This window comes from Rhinoraja longicauda, chromosome 17, assembly GCF_053455715.1.
Source record: "Rhinoraja longicauda isolate Sanriku21f chromosome 17, sRhiLon1.1, whole genome shotgun sequence".
Classification (NCBI taxonomy): domain Eukaryota; kingdom Metazoa; phylum Chordata; class Chondrichthyes; order Rajiformes; family Arhynchobatidae; genus Rhinoraja; species Rhinoraja longicauda.
In genome coordinates, this window is record NC_135969.1 from 46524597 (window position 1) to 46545799 (window position 21203).

The 21203-nt window shown below is 39.3% G+C and overlaps 1 protein-coding gene across 2 annotated transcripts in view; it reads left to right on the top strand.

The window, feature by feature from the left end:
• Positions 1 to 20771, top strand: part of LOC144601977 (protein bicaudal D homolog 2-like) — a 62269-nt gene extending 41498 nt beyond the window's left edge. The window contains exons 3-8 of one of the 2 annotated variants that reach the window (XM_078414653.1): positions 2401 to 2553; positions 4352 to 4798; positions 5159 to 6190; positions 6563 to 6714; positions 12815 to 12842; positions 16125 to 16266. In XM_078414653.1, the coding sequence (XP_078270779.1) occupies positions 2401 to 2553; positions 4352 to 4798; positions 5159 to 6190; positions 6563 to 6714; positions 12815 to 12842; positions 16125 to 16133 (1821 nt within the window). In that variant the 3' untranslated portion in view covers positions 16134 to 16266. Of the gene's footprint in view, positions 1 to 2400; positions 2554 to 4351; positions 4799 to 5158; positions 6191 to 6562; positions 6715 to 12814; positions 12843 to 16124 lie in introns of both variants that reach the window. The other variant, XM_078414652.1, reaches the window with a different exon arrangement.
• Positions 20772 to 21203: the final 432 nt, after the last annotated feature.

The following is a 21203-nucleotide window of genomic DNA, read 5'->3' on the forward strand; positions in this document are numbered from 1 at the left end:
GTAGCAGTCCAGAGATAACCACCCTCGACGTCCTACTTCTCAGTCTTCTTCCTAACTCTCTAAACTCACGATGCAGTATCTCCTTCCTTTTCCTCCTGACGTCGTTAGTGCCCATGTGCACGACTACTTCCGGTTGATCGCCTTCCCTCGCTAGGATGTCCTGAAGCCAGTCCGTGATGTCTTGAACCCTGGCACCAGGAAGGATACAGACCATCCTCAAGTCCAGCCTGTCGCCACAGAATTTACTGTCCGTACCTCTATGGCTCCTCCTGACTTCGGTCTCCCCGGTCGAGTCTCCTTGCCTGGATTAGAGCCACCAACCTGCCCATCACTCGGACTGGAAGCGTCTTCTGCCTGACAGCTCCCAAGAGGGTGCACCTGTTTGCAATAGGCACAGCCACCGGGGACTCCTGTAGTCTATGTTCACTCCCCTTTGAAACAGTCTCCCACCTTCGCTCGACCTGGACCCTTGGCGTGACAGCCTCATAGTAGGTCCTGTCCAGGAAACTCTCGCATTCCCGGATGGCCCAGAGGTCATCCAGCTGCTTTTCCAACTCCACCACACGTCCATTCAGGGGCTGCACCTGGACACTGTTCTTGCAGGTGTAGCTCCCAGAAGCTCCAGCGGTGTCCCCACCTTCCCACATCCTGCAGGAAACACTGCACCAACTTATCTACCATTACTTTAGTGTCTAAAAACAAATCAGGCTCAAAAACAAGTGTAACCTCCTCACCTCGCCGAAGACTCGCAGCCAAAGACTCGCACTTTTCTCACAGGGCACTTCCCTCGACAGGGCTGCACCCCTTGTGCAAGCCTTGTTTATATCAGTCACTAAATTGACTAATTGGCCAATTTACCAGACTTCTAATTTAATTGATCAGCCAATCCACGTACTCACTCCTATCCTGCCTTCCTCTGACGAGCTTGGAGGTATGCACTTCACTGATTGCCTGCTAGCTTCCCTTTGGCGCTCTTTTTAAACGGACTTTTACCTTCAATTAACACTTACTTTCTTTCAGGCAACGGTCGTCCTTGCTCCTGCTCTCCCGACCTTTACTGACTGACAACCTTTTCACCCAGAGAGTTGTGAATCTGTGGAATTCTCTGCCACAGAAGGCAGTGGAGGCCAATTCACTGGATGTTCTCAAGAGAGAGTTAGATTTAGCTCTGGGCTAATGGAATCAAGGGATATGGGGAAAAAGCAGGAATGGGGTACAGATTTTGGATGATCTGCCGTGTTCATATTGAATGGCGGCGCTGGCTCAAAGGGCCGAATGACCTACTCCTGCACCTATTTTCTATGTTTCTATCCATGTTTCCTTGTGACATAGATGGAAGCCCTTTGGCCCATTGAGTCCAATTCAGTTTACTGAGCAAACCCCTTCTCCCACTTAGATCATAAGTAATAGTAGAATTAGGCCATTCGGCCCATTAAGTGTACTCCGCCTTTCAATCATGGCTGATCTATCTCTCCCTCCTAACCCCATTCTCCTGCCTTCTCCCCATAACCTCTGACACCCATACTAATTAAGAAACCTATTGTCACAGTAGCCTATTCTCTCTACTTTCCCATCAATTCTAGCACCAGGCTACATCAGTTTCAGTCAGAGTTGTAAATCTGTGGAATTCAAGGATAGCGGAGTCAGGGGGTATGGGGAGAAGGCAGGAATGGGGTACTGATTGAGAATGATCAGCCATGATCACATTGAATGGTGGTGCTGGCTCGAAGGGCCGAATGGTCTACTCCTGCACCTATTGTCTATCAGGAGTAGATTTGTTGAGGACAATTAAAAATAATAATAATATATTCCTTTATTCGGCCCGCACCGGGGAAATTTACAGTGTTACAGCAGCAAAGTGGATAGCAAGAGATCATTCATTGTAAAGACAAGGATAAATTGTCATCAGTTACTGACCTGCACATTTTAAGTACGTGATAGGAAACCAGAACACCAGGAGATAATCAACATAGTCACAGACTCACAGTGAGAATGTGTAAGCTCCACCCAAACATACATTTGCACTAATTCTACATGACTCCCATTTTTATTCTCCACACATTCACATCAAATCCACCAAGATTCTATCACTCACCTATACAGAAAAGGCAATTAACGGCACTTTGTAGGATGAGAAAGTCATTGCTGAAGCAAAATGCACAGTAATGTTGGTGTTGTGTAAACAATGAAATTCTATCTGAATTGGTTGACATTAAAATATTTTAAACTGCTTTAGGGGTTGCATATATTTTACATTCATTGGACTTTCTTGAATAAGGATAAAGATTTAGTGTTTTAATTTAATGCACTACCACAATGAAGCTAGCATTTAGAATTGCCGTATGTGTTACAGGTTTTCAGATTGGCTAATGTCTGTCAATACATGTTTTTTGTTTCTAGAGCAATCAGGTTGTGGAGTTGCAAAGAAATCGCCTGCGTGATGATATTAAAGAATATAAATTTCGTGAAACAAGACTTCTGCAGGATTATTCTGAACTTGAAGAGGAAAATATCTCTCTTCAGAAACAAGTCTCGGTGCTTAAACAAAATCAGGTGAGTAATAAAATCTGTTCAGAATTCTGTATTGGAGCAGGTACAAAGGATTTGCAGAAATTGCTGAGAAGTTGTAGGGATCTTTATAACTTGGCTTGAAGCTCAGTTTTTCTACAAAAGTGAAGCATTGTGATAGGTGGTGGGATTACTTGATGTCTTAAAACAATGAAAACACAGGATTGAAATGCAATCATTTTCAATTTATAGACAAAGGGAAAAAAAACAAATTATGAATGCAAAATATTTGTATCAAAACTGATTTGGCGATGGAATCCACATGTAGGCTGAAAGCTATCCTGGAACACCGAAGTTGTGGACAGTCCAGTTCGGAGAGAGGAAAGGTTGGGAAAATAAATTTGAAGAAGGCTACAAAGTCAACAGGAAAGCCAGAGCTAATGTTTGAGAGGAAATTTGTACTCTGTATAGCTGGCATTAAATCATAATACAGCACAGGAATAGGCCCTTTGGGCTACAATGTCTGTGTTGAACATAATACCAGGATAAACTAATGTCATCTGCCTGAATATGATCCATAGCCCTCCATTCCCTATGTATGTCCTTGTAACAGGGCCCTAGTGAGACCGCACCTAGAGTACTGTATGCAGTTTTGGTCTCCAAATTTGAGGAAGGATATTCTTGCTATTGAGGATGTGCAGCGTAAGTTTACTAGGTTAATTCCTGGAATGGCGGGACTGTCATATGTTGAAAGACTGGAGCGACTAGGCTTGTATACACTGGAATTTAGAAGGATGAGAGGAGATCTTATCGAAACATATAAGATTATTAAGGGGTTGGATACGTTAGAGGCGGGAAACATGTTCCCAATGTTGGGGGAGTCCAGAACAAGGGGCCACAGTTTAAGAATAAGGTGTAGGCCATTTAGAACTGAGATGAGGAAAAACTTTTTCAGTCAGAGAGTTGTGAATCTGTGGAATTCTCTGCCTCAGAAGGCAGTGGAGGCCAATTCTCTGAATGCATTCAAGAGAGAGCTAGATAGAGCTCTTAAGGATAGCGGAGTCAGGGGATATGGGGAGAAGGCAGGAACGGGGTACTGATTGAGAATGATCAGCCATGATCACATTGAATGGCGGCGCTGGCTCGAAGGGCCGAATGGCCTCCTCCTGCACCCATTGTCTATTGTCTAAAAGACTCTTAAATGCCATTTTAATACCACTTAAAGGCAAGCTATATCCTCACGCACTTACATAAGTTATCTATTTGACGCATGCATAAAGGGAGCTGTTTGAGATGTGACAAGAGGCGAACCTGTTTGGAGACATTTGAACATGAAAGATGAGAACGGCTTCTTGAAGTCTGCAACACATGCAAGGACTTTGGCAGGAAAGGAGTGTTGGAGATGGGGTGGGAGTTTGTGAAGACTAGGGAATCAAGAACCTTTTTGAGGAGAGAAAGTCCAAGAAATAGGAACTTTGTGCTTCAAAATAAAACAATATTATGGACCAGAGCATTACCATGTTGTTTTTGTTTTGGATGAATTAAGAATTAAAAATAAAAGCAACATAAAACATAATTTGAAATGCACTTTTAAAACTCATTCGTATGCACCAAAAGAAGCTTTGTAGGTGCCATTTTTTCTGTTTCAACATTTAGTTAATGAATCTGTCAGTAGTTTAAGCAAAGAGGATGCATTTTGAGTTTGTCTATTTACCCTCGCGCCATAAAAAGTAAATTGGATATAAATGTGGGAAGAGTTTGTGAAAGTTCCATTTTACTGTTAATTTGTTTACCGGTGAAATACCGGTCAGGAAATGGAGTTAATGATCTTATTATGATGCAGGTTGAATTTGAAAGTCTGAAACATGAAATTAAAAGGCTTGAAGAAGAGACGGAGTTCCTTAACAGTCAGCTGGAAGATGCTATCAGACTAAAAGAAATAGCAGAACGGCAACTTGAAGAATCTTTGGAGACGCTGAAGAATGAGCGGGAGCAGAAGAATAACATGCGCAAAGAATTATCTCACTATATGAACATCAGTGATTCAATGTACACCAGCCAACTGAATATCTCTCTGGATGGATTGAAGTTTAGCGATGATTGTAATGAACCAAACAACGATGAACTAATTAATGGTTTTGAAAACGGCCTGACGAAATTGAATGGTGACAATAAGCTGTCCACTCCTAAGAAAAATGATCATTTCAAGCCAGCACCAAGCTTGGTGTCTGATTTACTAAGTGAGCTGAATTTATCTGAAATGCAGAAACTGAAACAGCAGCTGATGCAGGTATGTGACTTTCAGTTAATTATTAGTGACGAGCAGCTTTTTGGCACTTTTTATCATGCATGTGACTAGATCAAATTTAGAAATATTTCAACATCTTGTTTTCTACACAAAGCTTTTCTAGGTTAAGTATGGACAAGTAAATAACTGCCTTAGAATATTTTCACTGATTCGCGGAGGTGTCTGAGTGAACCTTTGGTTAAATTTATTTTTCTTGTTAAGTTCATTTCTGTGAGATATCTCTGTAATCGTCTAAATTATAACACAAAAGCAAAAGTATTTCATCTGTTGAGAACATTAAAGGTTGTGGTAGGGTTATAAATCTTTTTGTTTTCAATATTTTTTGATTATTTGCAATTTTAGGTGGAAAGGGATAAGACCACATTACTTACAACTCTCCAGGAGTCACAAAAGCAGCTGGAACATACAAGAGGTGCCTTGTCAGAACAGAATGAAAAGATCAACAGACTCACCGAGCATGTCAGTGCCATGAAGAAACTCCAGGCTAGTAAAGAACGACAGAGTGCACTTGATAATGAGAAAGAGCGAGACAGCCATGAAGATGGCGATTACTACGAGGTAGATATCAATGGCCCTGAGATTTTGGAGTGCAAGTACAAGGTGGCTATAGCTGATGTAAATGAACTTAAAGAAGAACTCAAAAACTTGAAGGCCACATACTCTGATAATGAGAATAAATATGAGAAAGAGAAGACCAGGAACGAAAGTGAAATCCAGTCCTTGACAGAGAAACTTGAAATACTAGAAAAAACTAATAAAGAAGAGCAGGAGCAGATTATCTGCCTGGAAAAGGAGCTGAAGAAAGTGAGTGAGGTAGCTGAAGGAACTCAAGGTAGCTTGACTGTGGCACAAGATGAACTGGTCACCTTCAGTGAAGAACTAGCAAATCTGTACAACCATGTTTGTATCTGCAACAACGAGACGCCCAACCGAGTAATACTGGATTACTTTAAAGAAGGTCACGATGTCCACAGCTGTTCAGAAGGTAAAGAGAGAAGATCTCCAGTTCTGCTTACCAAGGGCCTTTTCCCACGAGAGATGGGAAAAGTTGAAAATAACAACAGTGGAGACATTGTACCAGCTTCTGCTTCATCTTTGCCCTCACCTGTGTCTTGTTCTAGTGATCCACGCAAAGAACCAATGAATATTTACAACCTGATTGCTGTCATTCGTGACCAAATCAAGCATCTTCAGAAAGCAGTTGATAGATCAACAGAACTATCCAAACAACGTGCTGCTTCCCATGAACTGGGGGCAATGGCAGACAAAGACAAAGAAGTTTTTATGGATGAGATCTTGAAACTGAGGTCCTTGTTGAGTACCAAGAGAGAACAAATAGCAACGCTGAGAGCTGTGCTCAAAGCAAACAAGCAGGTAGATAAATCATTATTTTTAAGTAATATGTTAAAGTAATGGGTGGTGAACTGTAAGCCTCACGCATCTAATTCAAAATCAAGGATAAATATTAGTTGTTAGAATTGACCAGGTATTTGGATTATCAACAACTAATTTTAATCAGTTAGTTATCTATGTTATTACGCTTGCTAATTTTAGGTGTAAAATGAATAATCACGATAAATGTAGTAATAATATGCAGTTTTTGAATAGCTATTATAATTTACATAATACAAAGAACAGTGAGTCTTTACTGGGGTTTGACTGAATTATTCAGGATATATTGTTAGTTTAAGTAAAATATGCATCTAAGTTTCATCTTTCTAAGAGTAGAATAATGTTTATTTTCAGACTGCTGAAGTGGCCCTTTCAAATTTGAAGAGTAAATATGAAATTGAGAAATCCATGGTTACTGAGACAATTATGAAACTACGTAATGAGCTTAAAGCTTTAAAAGAGGACGCTGCTACCTTTTCATCTCTAAGAGCTATGTTTGCCACCAGGTAAAATTTACCTTAAATTTTTGTTTGAGACAATATTCAGCTTTTTCTATACGATGCAATCGAACTTTATTTATCCCAGGAGGGAAATTGGTCTGCCAATGGTCATAAAACACTTGTTTTACTTGTCTTATTTCCTATTCTGACATTTTATTGACAATTTGTAATTGTGTGTGCACACCTTGGGATTCGATTATCTAAACATGTACAGTTTTATTCTACTTTGTGATATTTAGAAAATGTTTCACTACATTTGCAACTTTAATAATAATTTACAAAAAGCCAAAAAGGACATGGTTACATTTATTTTATCATTTTCAATGACAGCTGGTTCCATCAACTTTATTTCATTTCATTTGTGATCCTCAATGTAGATCCTCTAGTGTATGCTACACTATACCCCCAAGGTAGAGCAACATCTTTAATTTGTCCAAAGGTTTATATTTGTTCATCCTCTGGACACCTAAGTGACCTTAAGTAACTATTAAACTGACAACTATTAAATTGATTCTAGATGAATTGGAAATATTTTACCAAGGCAGAGATTGACAGATTCTTGATTAGTCAGGGTGTGAAGGGTTGTGGGGAGAAGGCAGGAGAATGAGAGGGAAAGATAGATCAGCCATGATTGAATAGCAGTGTAAACAAGATGGGCCGAATGGCCTACTTATGCTCTAATGAAAAATTCTTGAGATGCTCCGTAGGGAGCAAAGTTGTGTGATCTGGATGTTAGAACATAGAACACAGCTGGTCATTAACTCTAGCACATACTGTACTACATTATTTGTTGCATAGACTGAAAGATTTCATTAATTGTCAGCTTGAGACGACTCTTCTGGCTTCGTTTCTGCTTTTGCACGTTTCCATCTTGTGCTTCTCCTGTCACTTTGCCACACATTGCATTAGGGTTAGGGTTGAATTCCACAGATTCACAACTCTCTGGGTGAAAATGTTTTTCCTCATCTCAGTCCTAAATGGCCTACCCCTTATTCTTAAACTGTGACCCCTGGTTCTGGACTCCCCCAACATCGGGAACATTTTTCCTGCATCTAGCCTGTCCAATCCTTTAAGGATTTTATATGTTTCTATAAGATCCCCTCTCATCCTTCTAAATTCCAGTGAATGCAAGCTCAGTAGACCCATTCTTTCATCATATGTCAGTCCCGCCATCCTGGGAATTAACCTGGTGAACCTATGCTGCACTCCCTCAATAGCAATAATGTCCTTCCTCAAATTAGGAGACCGAAACTGCACACAATATTCCAGGTGCGGTATCACCAGGGCCCTGTACAACTGCAGTAGGACCTCCTTGCTCCTAAATTCAAATCCTCTTGCAATGAAGGCCAACATTCTGATTTTTTAAAAAGTCAAGATGGAAAAAACTGTACTTTTTTCAGGCCTAATTTCATGAATTTTAAAGATGGTTATGTTGCATAAATAGCCTGCCGTAGACTAGTATTTTTCGTTGGATGTGGACTTCATTTAAAAAAAAATTTAAATCACAATCAAAAACCACAAATTTAAAACCACGCTGTGGAGAGAAATCTGAACAAACAATTTTGGAAGTTTTTCAAAATGTTCGTTTAATTAAAACACCAAGAAGGAATGACACAAGCTGGAGTAACTCAGCGGGACAGGCAGCATCTCTGGGGAGAAAGGTGACGTTTTGGGTCGAGACCCTTCTTCAGAGTGGTTATGGATAAGGGACTTCTTGCACAAGAAGGAATGACAGATGTGTTCACAACCATGAAACAATAGAACTCAAGTTTTTTCCCATTTTTAGTGATATATCAACAATGGAATAACCAAGACTATAAAAATTGCTCAATTTTATTGGCATCAAAATATAGGCATTTTTAAAGGAAAGAGCTACTCAAAAATCAAAATAATATGTGGTTTGAATAGTTTGTAGCAATGTTCTTTGGTATGCCCAGGGTCCTGGAGTGTTAACATAGCATGGGGGATCGGAATGATCTCATCAGCCCCTGACTTCTGAATTTTAATGAGTGTCTGCCTGGTGGAATACCTCATTAGCTGGCCTGAGCACACTCGTAATGTTGGTTGCAAGCTCAAGGATAATTTTAATTCCCTCAATTGTGTTTCATTTTAATTTTTTGTTGGTTTTAGCAAATTTAGTTTGTCATGTGATTATAGTTAATACAAACAAAGTGGTGATTGTTTGAATGATCACCATTTTTGATTCTTGCTCTGCCTTCACAATTGATTTGAATTTTAAAATATGAATTTCTGCTATGGCATTGTTAATATATCATTAATTTGTTACCGTTTTCAAATGTTCACAAATAGCTTTCTTTCACTGGTTTCAGATACTGCATTAGCATTCAGAAAGGTATTGCCTCATTGTATTCACATCTGTGTTTGACAGTCTGGGCTTTACACACACACGCATGCACAGAACAAATGGGAATGCAGACTAACAGCACAAGGGGAAGTGGGCACTTTCACTTAAATGCATATTGTAGCGTCCTTTACTATACATTATGTTATGTATATTCACATAGCTTTCAGTCCTTTTTGAATACAAATGGAATGAGAGCTTCAGAAAGTCTTTCAAAATGGAAGAAATCCGCTTGTTCTTTGAAAAGGTAATTTTGAAATACCAGGATGGGAAAATCATTACATAAACATATGAAAGAAAAAAGACAGATTAATTGTTTATTAACTGAAATGTGCAAAAACAAGCTTAATCATTTTATTTATTATCGATGCCAGGTTATTAAAAAATTAATCCCATTAAAAGCAGTCTTAATTGTTAAGCAATAATGAAACACCTTTTTTGAATAGTGCAAAACAGGTCTCACAATTCACTCCCAAGCCTACAAACACCAGCTGCAGCACTACAAAGATGCCCTCTCCCGCGCCCAATCCACCTACTACTCTCAAATAATTCACTCTGGCTCCGGAAACCCAAAAACACTCTTCTCTACAATAAACAAACTCCTCAGCCCCCTGGACACCATCTCCCAATCATTCACAGTTGACAAATGCACCACTTTCCTTTCATTCTTCCAAAGCAAAATAGACAACATCTACAGCACCTTAACCACCAACGCACCTGCTCCCCCTCAAACCACCTGCCCCCCCTTATCCTGTCAACCCCTGCCTCAGTTCTCCCCAGTCTCCACCACCGACCTCTCTGACCTCTTCACAGGAATAAAAACTGCCACCTGCTCTCTGGACCCCATCCCCTCCAGCTTTGTCAAGGCCTGCCTTCCTGCTCTCTCTCCACTTATCACTGCAACAATAAACTCCTCCCTGTCCACTGGCATCATCCCGCCATCCCTCAAAATCGCTGCTGTCACCCCCATTCTGAAAAAACCTGAGAGCAGGCAGTGAATCATCTGGAAAGATGGCCTTTGTTGCATCTACACCTCCCCATGCTACTTACTGTTTCAGTTTTTCCCAATTCTCCTCCCTCCCTGCTCTCTCATTGTATATTGTCATTGTCCTATCCTGGCTTGTTCTACAGACTGAAAGGGATAGAGTTAATAGGTTGACAAATAGAGTGATACAGTATGGAAACGGGACCTTCGGCCCAACTTGACCACAACATGTCCAAGCTACACTAGTCCCACCTGCCTGCGCTTGGTCCATATCCCTCTAAACCCGTCCTATCTATGTACCTGTCTAACTGTTTCTTAAATGTTGGGGTAGTCCCAGCCTCAACTACCTCCTCTGGCAGCTTGTTCCATACACCCACAACCCTTTGCGTGAAAAAGTTACCCCTCAGATTCCTATTAAATCTTTTCCCCTTCACCTTGAAGTCCTCTGGTCCTCGATTCCCCTACTCTGGGCAAGAGACTCTGCATCTACCCGATCTATTCCTCTCATAATTTTATACACCTCTATAAGATCACCCCTCATCCTTCTGCGCTCCAAGGAATAGAGACCTAGCCTACTCAACTCCTCCCTATAGCTCACACTCTCTAGTCCTGGCAACATCCTCATAAATTTTCTAAACCCTTTCAAGCTTGACAATATCTTTCCTCTAACATGGTGCCCAGAACTGAACACAATATTCTAAATGCGGTCTCACCAATGTCTTGTACAACTGCAACGTGGCCTCCCAACTTCTATCAGTAGTCAGTACTAATTAGTAATAGAGGAAGCATACAGTTTGAAAACATACCCATTGTTTCTGCCTGTTCATGTCCCACCGAATTAATTTCCACCTACCTCGACACCATCCAATCCCCCTGGTCAAATCCCTCCATACCTACATCCAAGACACCTCACATGCTCTCCGTCTCCTCAATAACTTCCGGTTTCCAGGCCCCCACTCTCTCATCTTTACCATGGATGTCCAGTCACTCTACACTTCCATCCCCCACAAGGATGGTCTTGAAGCCCTCCGTTTCTTCCTCGACCGTAGAACCAGCCAATCCCCATCTACTAACACTCTCCTCCGCCTAGCAGAGCTGGTTCTTACCCTTAACAACTTCTCCTTTGACTCCTCCCACTTCCTCCAAACCAGAGGCGTTGCTATGGGCACTCACATGGGCCCTAGCTATGCCTGCCTCTTTGTCGGGTACGTCGAACAATCCCTGTTCCAGACGTACACCAGCCCCATTCCCGAACTCTACCTCCGCTACATTGACGACTGCATTGGTGCTACCTCTTGTACCTGTGCAGAACTCACTGACCATAAATTTCACCACTAATTTCCATCCTGCTCTTTAATATACTTGGACTGTCACCGACATCTCCCTACCGTTTCTGGATCTCACCATCTCCATCACAGGAGACAGACTAGTGACTGACATCTACTACAAACCTACTGACACCCACAGCTATCTGGACTACACTTCTTCCCACCCTGACTCCTGCAAAAAGTCTATCCCCTACTCCCAATTCCTTCGTCTACGCCGCATCTGCGTCCAGGATGAGGTGTTCCATACTCGGGCATCAGAGATGTCCTCATTCTTTAGGAAACGAGGGTTCCCCTTTTCCATTATAAATGAGGCTCTCACTCGGGTCTCCTCTATATCCAGTAACTCCGCTCTTGCTTCCTCTCTCCCCATTCGTAACAAGGATAGAGTCCCCCTTGTCCTCGCCTTCCACCCCATCAGCCGTCATATACAACAAATTATCCGCCAACATTTCCGTCACCTCCAACGGGATCCCACCACTGGCCACATCTTCCCATCTCCACCCCTTTCTGCTTTCCGCAGAGACCGTTCCCTCCTTAACTCCTTCCCACCCAAACCACCCCCTCCCCAGTTACTTTCCCCTTGCAACCGCAGGAGATGCAACACCTGTCCGTTTACCTCTCCCCTCGACTCCATCCAAGGACCCAAACAGTCTTTCCAGGTGAGACAGAGGTTCACCTGCACCTCCTCCAACTTCATCTATTGTATCCGCTGTTCCAGATGCCAATTTCTCTACATCGGTGAGACCAAACGCAGGCTTGGCGATCGTTTCACTCAACACCTTCGCTCAGTCTGCCTTAACCAACCTGATCTCCTGGTGGCTCAGCACTTCACCTCCCCCTCCCACACTGACCTTTCTGTCATGGGCCTCCTCCATTGTCATAGCGAGGCCCAGTGCAAATTGGAGGAACAGCATCACATATTTCGCTTGGGCAGTTTACACCCCAGCGGTATGAACATTGACTTCTCCAACTTCAGATAGTTGCTCTGTCTCTCTCTTTCCCCTCCTTCCCAGTTCTCACACTGTCATCCTGTCTCCTACTATATTCTATCTTTATCCCGCCCCCTCCCCTGACATCAGTCTAAAGAAGGCTCTCGACCCGAAACGTCACCCATTCCTTCTCTCCTGAGATGCTGCCTGACCCGCTGAGTTACTCCAGCATTTTGTGTTTACCTACAGTTTGAATGAGCACTATTGATGAAAATAAGTCTTTGACAATTATTTTTCTAGTATTCTTTGTCACAGCCATGGGTACTGATTACAATTTGCTATATTGACTGGGAAATATTAAAGGGTGTAGGAAGGTGAACTTGTGGTATGACGTGGAGCTGACTGTGGCTAAGTGGACTGAAGGAACACCTTATTTGCTGAAATCTTTAATTTCGCAGTGAGATTTTCTTCTTCTAACCATACATAATTTATTATGCTTCAGGTTATTAAACTCCACAAAGATTGATCAGGTAGGATAAATGCAGGTGTTTATTTCTGCGGCTTGTGTTGCAAATGCTGCAGTGACTGCATGCTGGCTTTTTGTACTGTAGTGTGAGAGTTGTGGAAGTTCTACTGCCCTCTGCTGGCTTTATTATGGAATCCATCTGCGACAAAGTCTCCATTTTGGCTTCCTAATGGCTGAAAGAAATCGTCTTATCTTTGCACTCTGTTTTCATCCTCTTCTGAGGTCACCTCAACCAGTACATATTTTAATAAATATTTGTGTCAGAAGCAAATTGTTTTTCAAAAAGTCAACAATTTAAAATAGTTTTTTTTAAAGAAAAAATCATTAATTTTCACTTACCAATAAATATTTGGCCAAATTAACAATTTTTTGGGCAAAAATAATGGAAATTTCTGATATTTATAAAATGATTAACATATATTTAGAGTTACTAGATTTTTAATTTGCTGCTTTTATGGAATTGTTTTATCCTGGGAGATGCTTCCTCAGCAACAGTCATGTATAAGTAATTGTAGTTTTATAAAGGACCACACAATGAGTGTAGGACTGAACAAATTAAGTCTGAAAGCAGATTCTTGCACTTTTAACCTAAATTGCAGTATAATTAGTAATAGCCATACCCAGGAACTGTAGATTCCAGCTACTATAACAGCAGTTTAGCACTAATGGTGCACACATGATGAAGCAGGAAAATCTGAAGTAATTTTGGTTACACCAAGAAATTCAGATTTTAATTTTCCATTCTTCTTCAAAGTAAGGTTTGTAATTTAATTAGTTAAAATCTATTCCTGGAATATTGCAGCATAAATTGTAGTTGGTGCTAGGTTATACATTGTAATTTATGTTAAAACCTACCTGAAAATACCTGATCATTTGTTGTGATGAGTACTTGAATTAGCAGCACCCATTGCAAGGTGACTTCTCGTGACCAACACTTGACCAGCAGGATGGGAAAGAGCTCACAAGGGGTTTAAGCATTTTTTCCTAATTGAAGATTTAATTTCATTAGGTTTCTCAATATATCTATCTCCAAAGCTTCATGTTAAATCCCACTGTTCATAGAAAATGAGAGATTTGCCATTTGGGTGCCAGCAATTATACCTGTCTTAAATGCCAGGTTTGATCTCACATACACATTGACATTTGTTTCCATTGTATTCCATGGGTCAAAATTTGCTGACGGGTGTACAACTGGGTGCCAACCTAGCCAGTTAGCAGTGTCTCAAAGCTTACCTGCTTGTGAGAGAAGAAATTGAGGATTGTTCAGAAGGTTGTTCAGACGTTTCTGAAGCCCTGGAATTGTTTTAAACTGGATAATCCAAGTAATTAGTTTAATGGTAAGGTGCCCATGATAGATTGCCCCTGCCCCAGAACCGGCATTCAGTTACCCAGAGGCTTAGTCTAACACCCTGTAGCAGTCGGGCTAAATGCCACCCGGCCAACTGAAACTTAAATTCAGTTAATATTTTAGATTTTTTTAAATAAGGCCATTAGTAATAATAACCACAAAACCATTAGAACTTTCCTTTAAAAAAAAAAGATCTTATTCATCAATGAACTTTAGGGAAGATCAGCCGCCTTCAGCTAGCCGATGCTCAATGTCACCCACTCCTCGCCACTCAGTTGTGCAATGGCTGCTGTGTTCAAATAGAAGCAAAGTCCAGATGCTGGAGCATTGTGCAGATCCAGCTGGATGATTGTTCTGGAGGGTCTTGGCATGAAATGTTGATTCTCCATTGTTACTGCAGGAGCTGCTGAGTAATTCTGTACTTTGTTTTTGTTTTGTTCTTCCAGCGTCATCTTATTGTCCCTTTTTAAAAAACAGAAAATAGATAATATTGGTGAGACCACATAGCATTGTTGATGCTGGTTTTGTACATGACAAAGTGTGCTCAACCCAGTCAATGTGGCAATCCCCACCTCGTTTAGAGGGAGGGCTGTCTCTGGCTAATCAAGCAATTGCCTGATGTAGTCCTACTCACAGGACCTCACACACAATGTGTTGGCTCTTCCACTACAATCCCTGTTTAAGCCATGGCATCTAGTTAAACATGGGGTAGGACACCCTGATCATCATCTACTCTCCTCCTTCTGATATATTGGTATTCCACATTGAACAATCGGACAAAGTATTGGTAGTACAGGTTATAAAGTATACTCTGGCTGTGAAGCATGGCCTGGTACCAGTTCCACTGAGGTGGGAGGCTAAAACATTGCTGCCCGACTGGGTGTGCAGCTGGTCATTTTACCACTGCTATCGCAGATGGGATAAGCAAATCTGGCACAGCCTGAGGATTGGAGATCTGTATCTGTGCCTTGGAGTTTAGGCTATAACTGTACTTTTAAAAATAAAAACAGATTCACATTCAACTTAAATTTCAATTTTTATATGCATGATTTCTTAATTCATCTTGTACTGTAAGGAGGAATTTATGTGCTTGGATTATGTACAACAGTGACTGTCATTGTGATGATACGTTTATCAAGTTAAAAACTAAATTCAACTACAAAGCAAATTACCATGGAACATTCTAATATAAATGCTGAAATCTCTCTTTAATAACTGGTCAAATACCAAATTTGATCAACGTGTAATTGTCAGAAAAGTTTATCAGCAGTGAAAGTAAATTTTAAAGTTGCCTGGTATAATAAGGCAGCAGTAGGTGACTCTCTGAATTGGAATATCTGTTTTACTGTTTTATTTCCAATACAATTTCATAACTGCTTATTGCTACATTAATTCAGCGTATCTGGTCTTGTCTTTACTGTTACTTGGTGTGAATGTAAATACCTAGTTAAATGTAATCTGTTTAAGGTATTTGGAGGTTTGCACCGTGTCAGGTATTTGCACTATGGTACCTGATTCATTATTCATTTTCTCTTCAATCTGATACCCAAGTTTTAATCTTGTGTTTGTGTCTGGGTAATCTCAGTTTCTTGTGTAAAAAAATAGTTTTACACTTTTTTTTTATAGTGGTGAAGTAATATGCAATATAAATATTGAAATGTATTTTTGGCATCTTACAGATTAATATATGCAAGGCCATATTAATTACAGCATTGCCATATGTATTCTGATATTTAATCAGACACTAAGTTGTTTGTAACTGTATCAAGCTTTAAATATTTTCTTTATTGAATGTTGATTTTCGTAATCATTTGACAGTGGAGCTTCAGTGTAAACCGACTGAAATAAATGAACAGTAGAACCTAACTAGCAGTAGTTAACAGAATAGTTAACTTTATATTTTTGTGAAAGTAGCCAGTTATTAATTTTGTGTTTCAGATGCGATGACTATGTGAACCAGCTTGATGAAATGCAGCGCCAGCTTGCCGCTGCGGAAGATGAAAAGAAAACACTGAATTCTCTTCTCCGCATGGCCATTCAGCAGAAACTGGCACTGACACAGCGGCTGGAGGACTTGGAGTTCGACCATGAACAGTCCAAGCGTGGACGAACCAAATCATGGACCAAAACTAGAGGGAGCAACCCGAGTGTAAGTCACATGCGCTCTTGTGTTGTCAAACAAGAGGGTGTAAGTGTGGGTAACCAGGTGTATTGCAGTGAGAAGTACAAAATCTACTGTGATTGACGGTGGGACATTGTAGGGGCTTCGTATGTTGGATAATAAATAGATGTAACCTTTGTGCTACATGGCTTCCCTGCCCCATTTTCCTCGTGTTGCCACGAGTTCATGTGTATTGGAGTGTTCACTGTTAATTCACATGGATGTGAAGTGACTGCAGTAGTGTAGCCTAACCTTCTTGTGATATAGGGCTTTTTAATCTTGATACCTGTTGATTATGTGGGTAACATGGTATCTTGGGGGAGTGTGTTCCTCTCGTCAGGCTGCTCCAGCACCACAGTCTGAAGTCTGTACAGCACAAATGTGCTTTTCTTTCCTCCACCCAGCTTTAATTTGCACTTCACCTTCTTGACAAAAGCTCCATTTAATAATGTTGCTCATGTTTACAGTATTTGATATATGCAAATTTATTCCTTTCTAAAATAAATCCTCCAAAATGATGTGCAGTTTTATAAATGTTTTGGAAGAACATTTGTGATTACTTAAAATCTTGGAGTTTTCTATTTACTAAAGCTATTTGAGTACATTAGTGAATAAATTGATATCCCAAGCAAGAGATTGAGTTAATATATTTCTCTGTATATACCAGTGTTCAGAAAAACCGTGAACTGCTTCACTGTTTATACCTCTAGTATTTGCACCTGTGAACTTCAAAATGTAGTCTTGAATTTATTATTGAAATGAGCACAGATAGTGTGGAACTCCCCATTCTCTGTAATAATGTAGAACAAGAAACAGTCCTAATGACTAGAATTGCAAAAATAGAGATGAGTACGTTCATTTTTATTTTAAAACAATGTGCTTCAGATTCAGATGCACGTTCTGCAAAATACACAGCCTTCCAGTGCTGTTATTGCAAATAAGCACAAATTAGAATATATACATAAGAGACTGAAGGTATACCAAGTTTCATTAAAATACACTTGTCATCATATAAATAAATGTTTTAACATGAATCCCTGTCTTACCTGTCACTTATGCTTGAGCTTGTATCTGCAAGAAAATTATCCTGAATCCTGCGTTCTCCTCACTGATTGATGCAGCTTTGTTTCACCAAACCATTGCCCACAAATAGTTAGATTTAATAACAAAAAGAAAATTCAATGCTTAGTTATTGTTCCCAGAAAAATTCACGATTAACTATCAAATCATATCTTCAATCATATTTTATAATGGTTTAATATCTCGACTCTCTTTTTTCTTTCGGATTACCAAGAATTTTCCATTTCCCACTTTTAACAACAAATCTAGCATAAAATTACGGATATTTCTTGCAATCCTATTCAGTTTTATTCAAATATAATTATAATCACTATTGGTTGGAATGCAGTGAATAATGCATTGTCACAACCTGAACTCCATAATGTGGGCAGACAAACTAAATAGACTTTGCTTAGAGAGCAGTGATTATACAATCCACTTAGTTGTGTATGTTGAGTTATGATTTTTGTTCATTCCTGTGCTGTTGGCATTGGGATAGGATGTCATGGTTGAAATAATCGGACTTGTGTTGCCCCTGGAGCTTCTATCAGTGGGTTGGTATGTGGTATTTAGCTGTATGGGAACTTGAAAAACATCTTAAAGCAGAATTTTGTGATGATATAATTTAATGATATTTTTTGAAACTAATTAGATTATTTTAAAATTTAATCCCGATTGCTTGTTGTATTTGCCATTGAAATTTTGTATACAAGAGATCTTGGTTGAATTCAATCCGGCTTCAGTCTCTTATGCTGCACAATTCTTTGAAGGCCTTTGATCTACTTAATTGTATTAAACTATTAATAAATGCCAGTGGTTTAACTCAACCCAGCATTTAGGAATGTGACACTAAACACTGTTGCTCAATTTAAAGCAGATTCTGGTGTTTCAGGAAACCTTTTGATGCAGACGCTTCCCTATAGTAATGGCAAAAGTAAACAATCACCAAATTTGCAAATGAGATTTTTTGAAGTTACTTGGTGAGATGTTTAATGTATTTTAGAAGTATAAACCGATTTTGTGACATGGCAATGTGTCCAAGTTTGAAAATTTTGGGATATGCATTTGTTAGATAACGGCTGTAATACACAGCAAGAGAAATCAATATATTGCCTACCTCTGTTAGCAGGCTGTCGTTTGTCTTCTGGCTGTATTTGGCTGTGTTGCTACTCCTAGCAGCCTGCAAATAATGATCTGCATGTTTCTAATCTAATGGCTCTGTAAACCGATTCCTGTGACGAGATCTCTGCATGACCACTATAAGGTCACTCAATACTTGTGAGGTTAGCTTCCTATAAATGGCTCGTACTGTATTAAACTTTATGCTAACAAATAATTCAAAATGGCCGTTTTCTCAGACAACTAACAGTTTGCTCTATACATTAATAGACTAATATTCCTAGCAAACCTTGTGCTATGCATTCTTTGTGAATTGCTCCTTGTGCAAGAGTTTATTTTTAATAAGAATTTTGGCTAATTTTTTTTGTATCTTCCCTTTTTCAGCGATAAAATAGTCCCTGGAGAAGGACTTTCTGACCAAGAATTCAGTTTATTTTTAAATTGCTTCTCTAGTTTGTTGCACAAAAGGCTATGAAAGACCTAGATAGTAAAGGCAGTTAGTTTGGTGCATTTTTGTATTAAAATTGCAAATATGAACAAAAGCATTATTAAAGTTGCTGCTGGAGGAAGAGAAACTCACAAGTGTTGAAGCAAACTTCAGTGATTTGATTAACCTAAGGCTTTATAGAATATTACACAATTTTGAGACGGTGTTATGGTATTATATGTTTTGTTGCAATTATTCAGTGTTTTTAATCAGATGTTATACCTGTGCACTTTTGATATATATATTTCTTTTTATTCTTAGAATGGCAGAAAATGCTGTGATTTGTGGATAACTCTCTTGCCGGTAGTGTCTTTTTTTGATGTGATAGATTTCTGCATCAGCATGCTGCAGAAAAGTTGGTTTTATTTTTAACCTGTGGTCAAATTAAATATTACACTACCGGGATTTGTGCTTCAGCATTTTCTCCATTGAATTTGTTTCTTTACTGATGTTAACTGCCATGTTCTAAAATCCAGGGGCGTTCTGAGGTTTTCATGGATATTATTCTTAGGAATAGTTCAATGTAACAAGGAAAAAACTTGACTTGCTCTGGTACTGGTAATAGAAACTTATAAAGTTATATTACCAACTAATGCCAGATTTTTGGGTTTATTAAAACAAAATCAAGTATCATTGATTTAACAGAATTTTCTACAAGATGCGCCAAATAAATTCCAAATTGGAATTGTATCATTATTTCTCATTTTGTTTATTGTGCCAAACTTGGTACGTCTAGAGGTAATATCTAAGGTATTTGTTGTGGGGTGTTCTGTTTCCATGCCTTGTTTTTGTTAATTCTGCCAGTGGTGCCTTTGATAATTTCACCAGTGCTTGATCCTACAATAATGTTTTTGCAAAGTATTTAAATTTCACAAAGAAAGCATAGAGCAATAAGTGCAACGGACAGCCCCTTCCTTTTGCACAGAATTTCCACTGTAGTCTTAATTTTATAAATTGTATGAAATTCTCTTTTGTCAGTGATACTTAAGAAATGCAGATTCATGCAATTTCAGGGGATACTTATTTTGGGAACCAAATCTAATGACTTTGGACTCCCGACGAACAATTTAAATTGTATTAACATATTTGTGTTTGCAGTACGGAAGACTGTGTCATCTATATCTTAGCTTTGTTTGGTGATGGTCGCAAGTAACTGGTATGTTGACAGAAAGTATTAAGTCATAATTTACCAACCGTGTAATCATTGTGTAAATTCAGCAAACAGAAAATAGATGCTGCATCAACAAGCCACGCCACTTGGTAAAAATGGTCATGTTTGTTGAGGCCAGGTTTTGACAAATCAGGTCAAATTTAAAATAAGATTAAATTAAGTGCAATTTAAATGATGAATTTTAGCATTGTTATGGAAGATATTTTCTGTTCGCTGGAAGAATGGTTTTTTAACCCGTTTTACAGTATAGTTATGCTCAGTTACATTATAAGATATACTTCAAGTGGGTATTTATTTGAAGCAATGTCACAGTACTGTATTCTTTATATGTGCATTATCATTTAGTGGTAGGTTGGCCTAAACAATGTAACATGCATGTGTGCCAGCCTAGAAACCTTTACACAGCTTTTCTTTATAATTAAATTGAATTCAAGATTTTTAAAATAGCACAAAGCTAAATGTGTTATAAACTGAGATGTTTGACATTGGACTAGCAAATGTGTAAAGCATGGGGAGAGGCTTATTGCTCAAGGATCAAATCTGTGTAAAGGTAATCCTATTGGCTATGTCAATAAATGTGATCACAAAGACATGACTCTGGCTGTTTCTTATTTTTAAATTCAATTGGAAGTAAATTGGTTTGTTTATTTCCTTGCAGACATTGCCTTTGGAAGTCGGTGATTTGAAACAAGTGATTAAATGGTGGGATGAAGATTAAAAAATAGTTAATCAGGTTCTTGGGGCCAAATAAGTTCAAAGCCTCAGGGATTCTTTATAAACACTCACTGAAATAATCCAGGTTATCACACTTGTCTGTACCCAGTCATTGATTGGCACATACTTTCACTTTTAAAATGTTTCCATCTCAAACACCATAGGTAAAATTATCACCGTTCAGGCCAATATGTAAAGGAGAAAAGGTTTTGAAACAGCTTAAATAAGCAATAAACGGTTATATAACCAGTTACTAAACCTGAAATGTAGTGAGGAAGGCAACAAGAGACTGAAGTAGAAGATAAA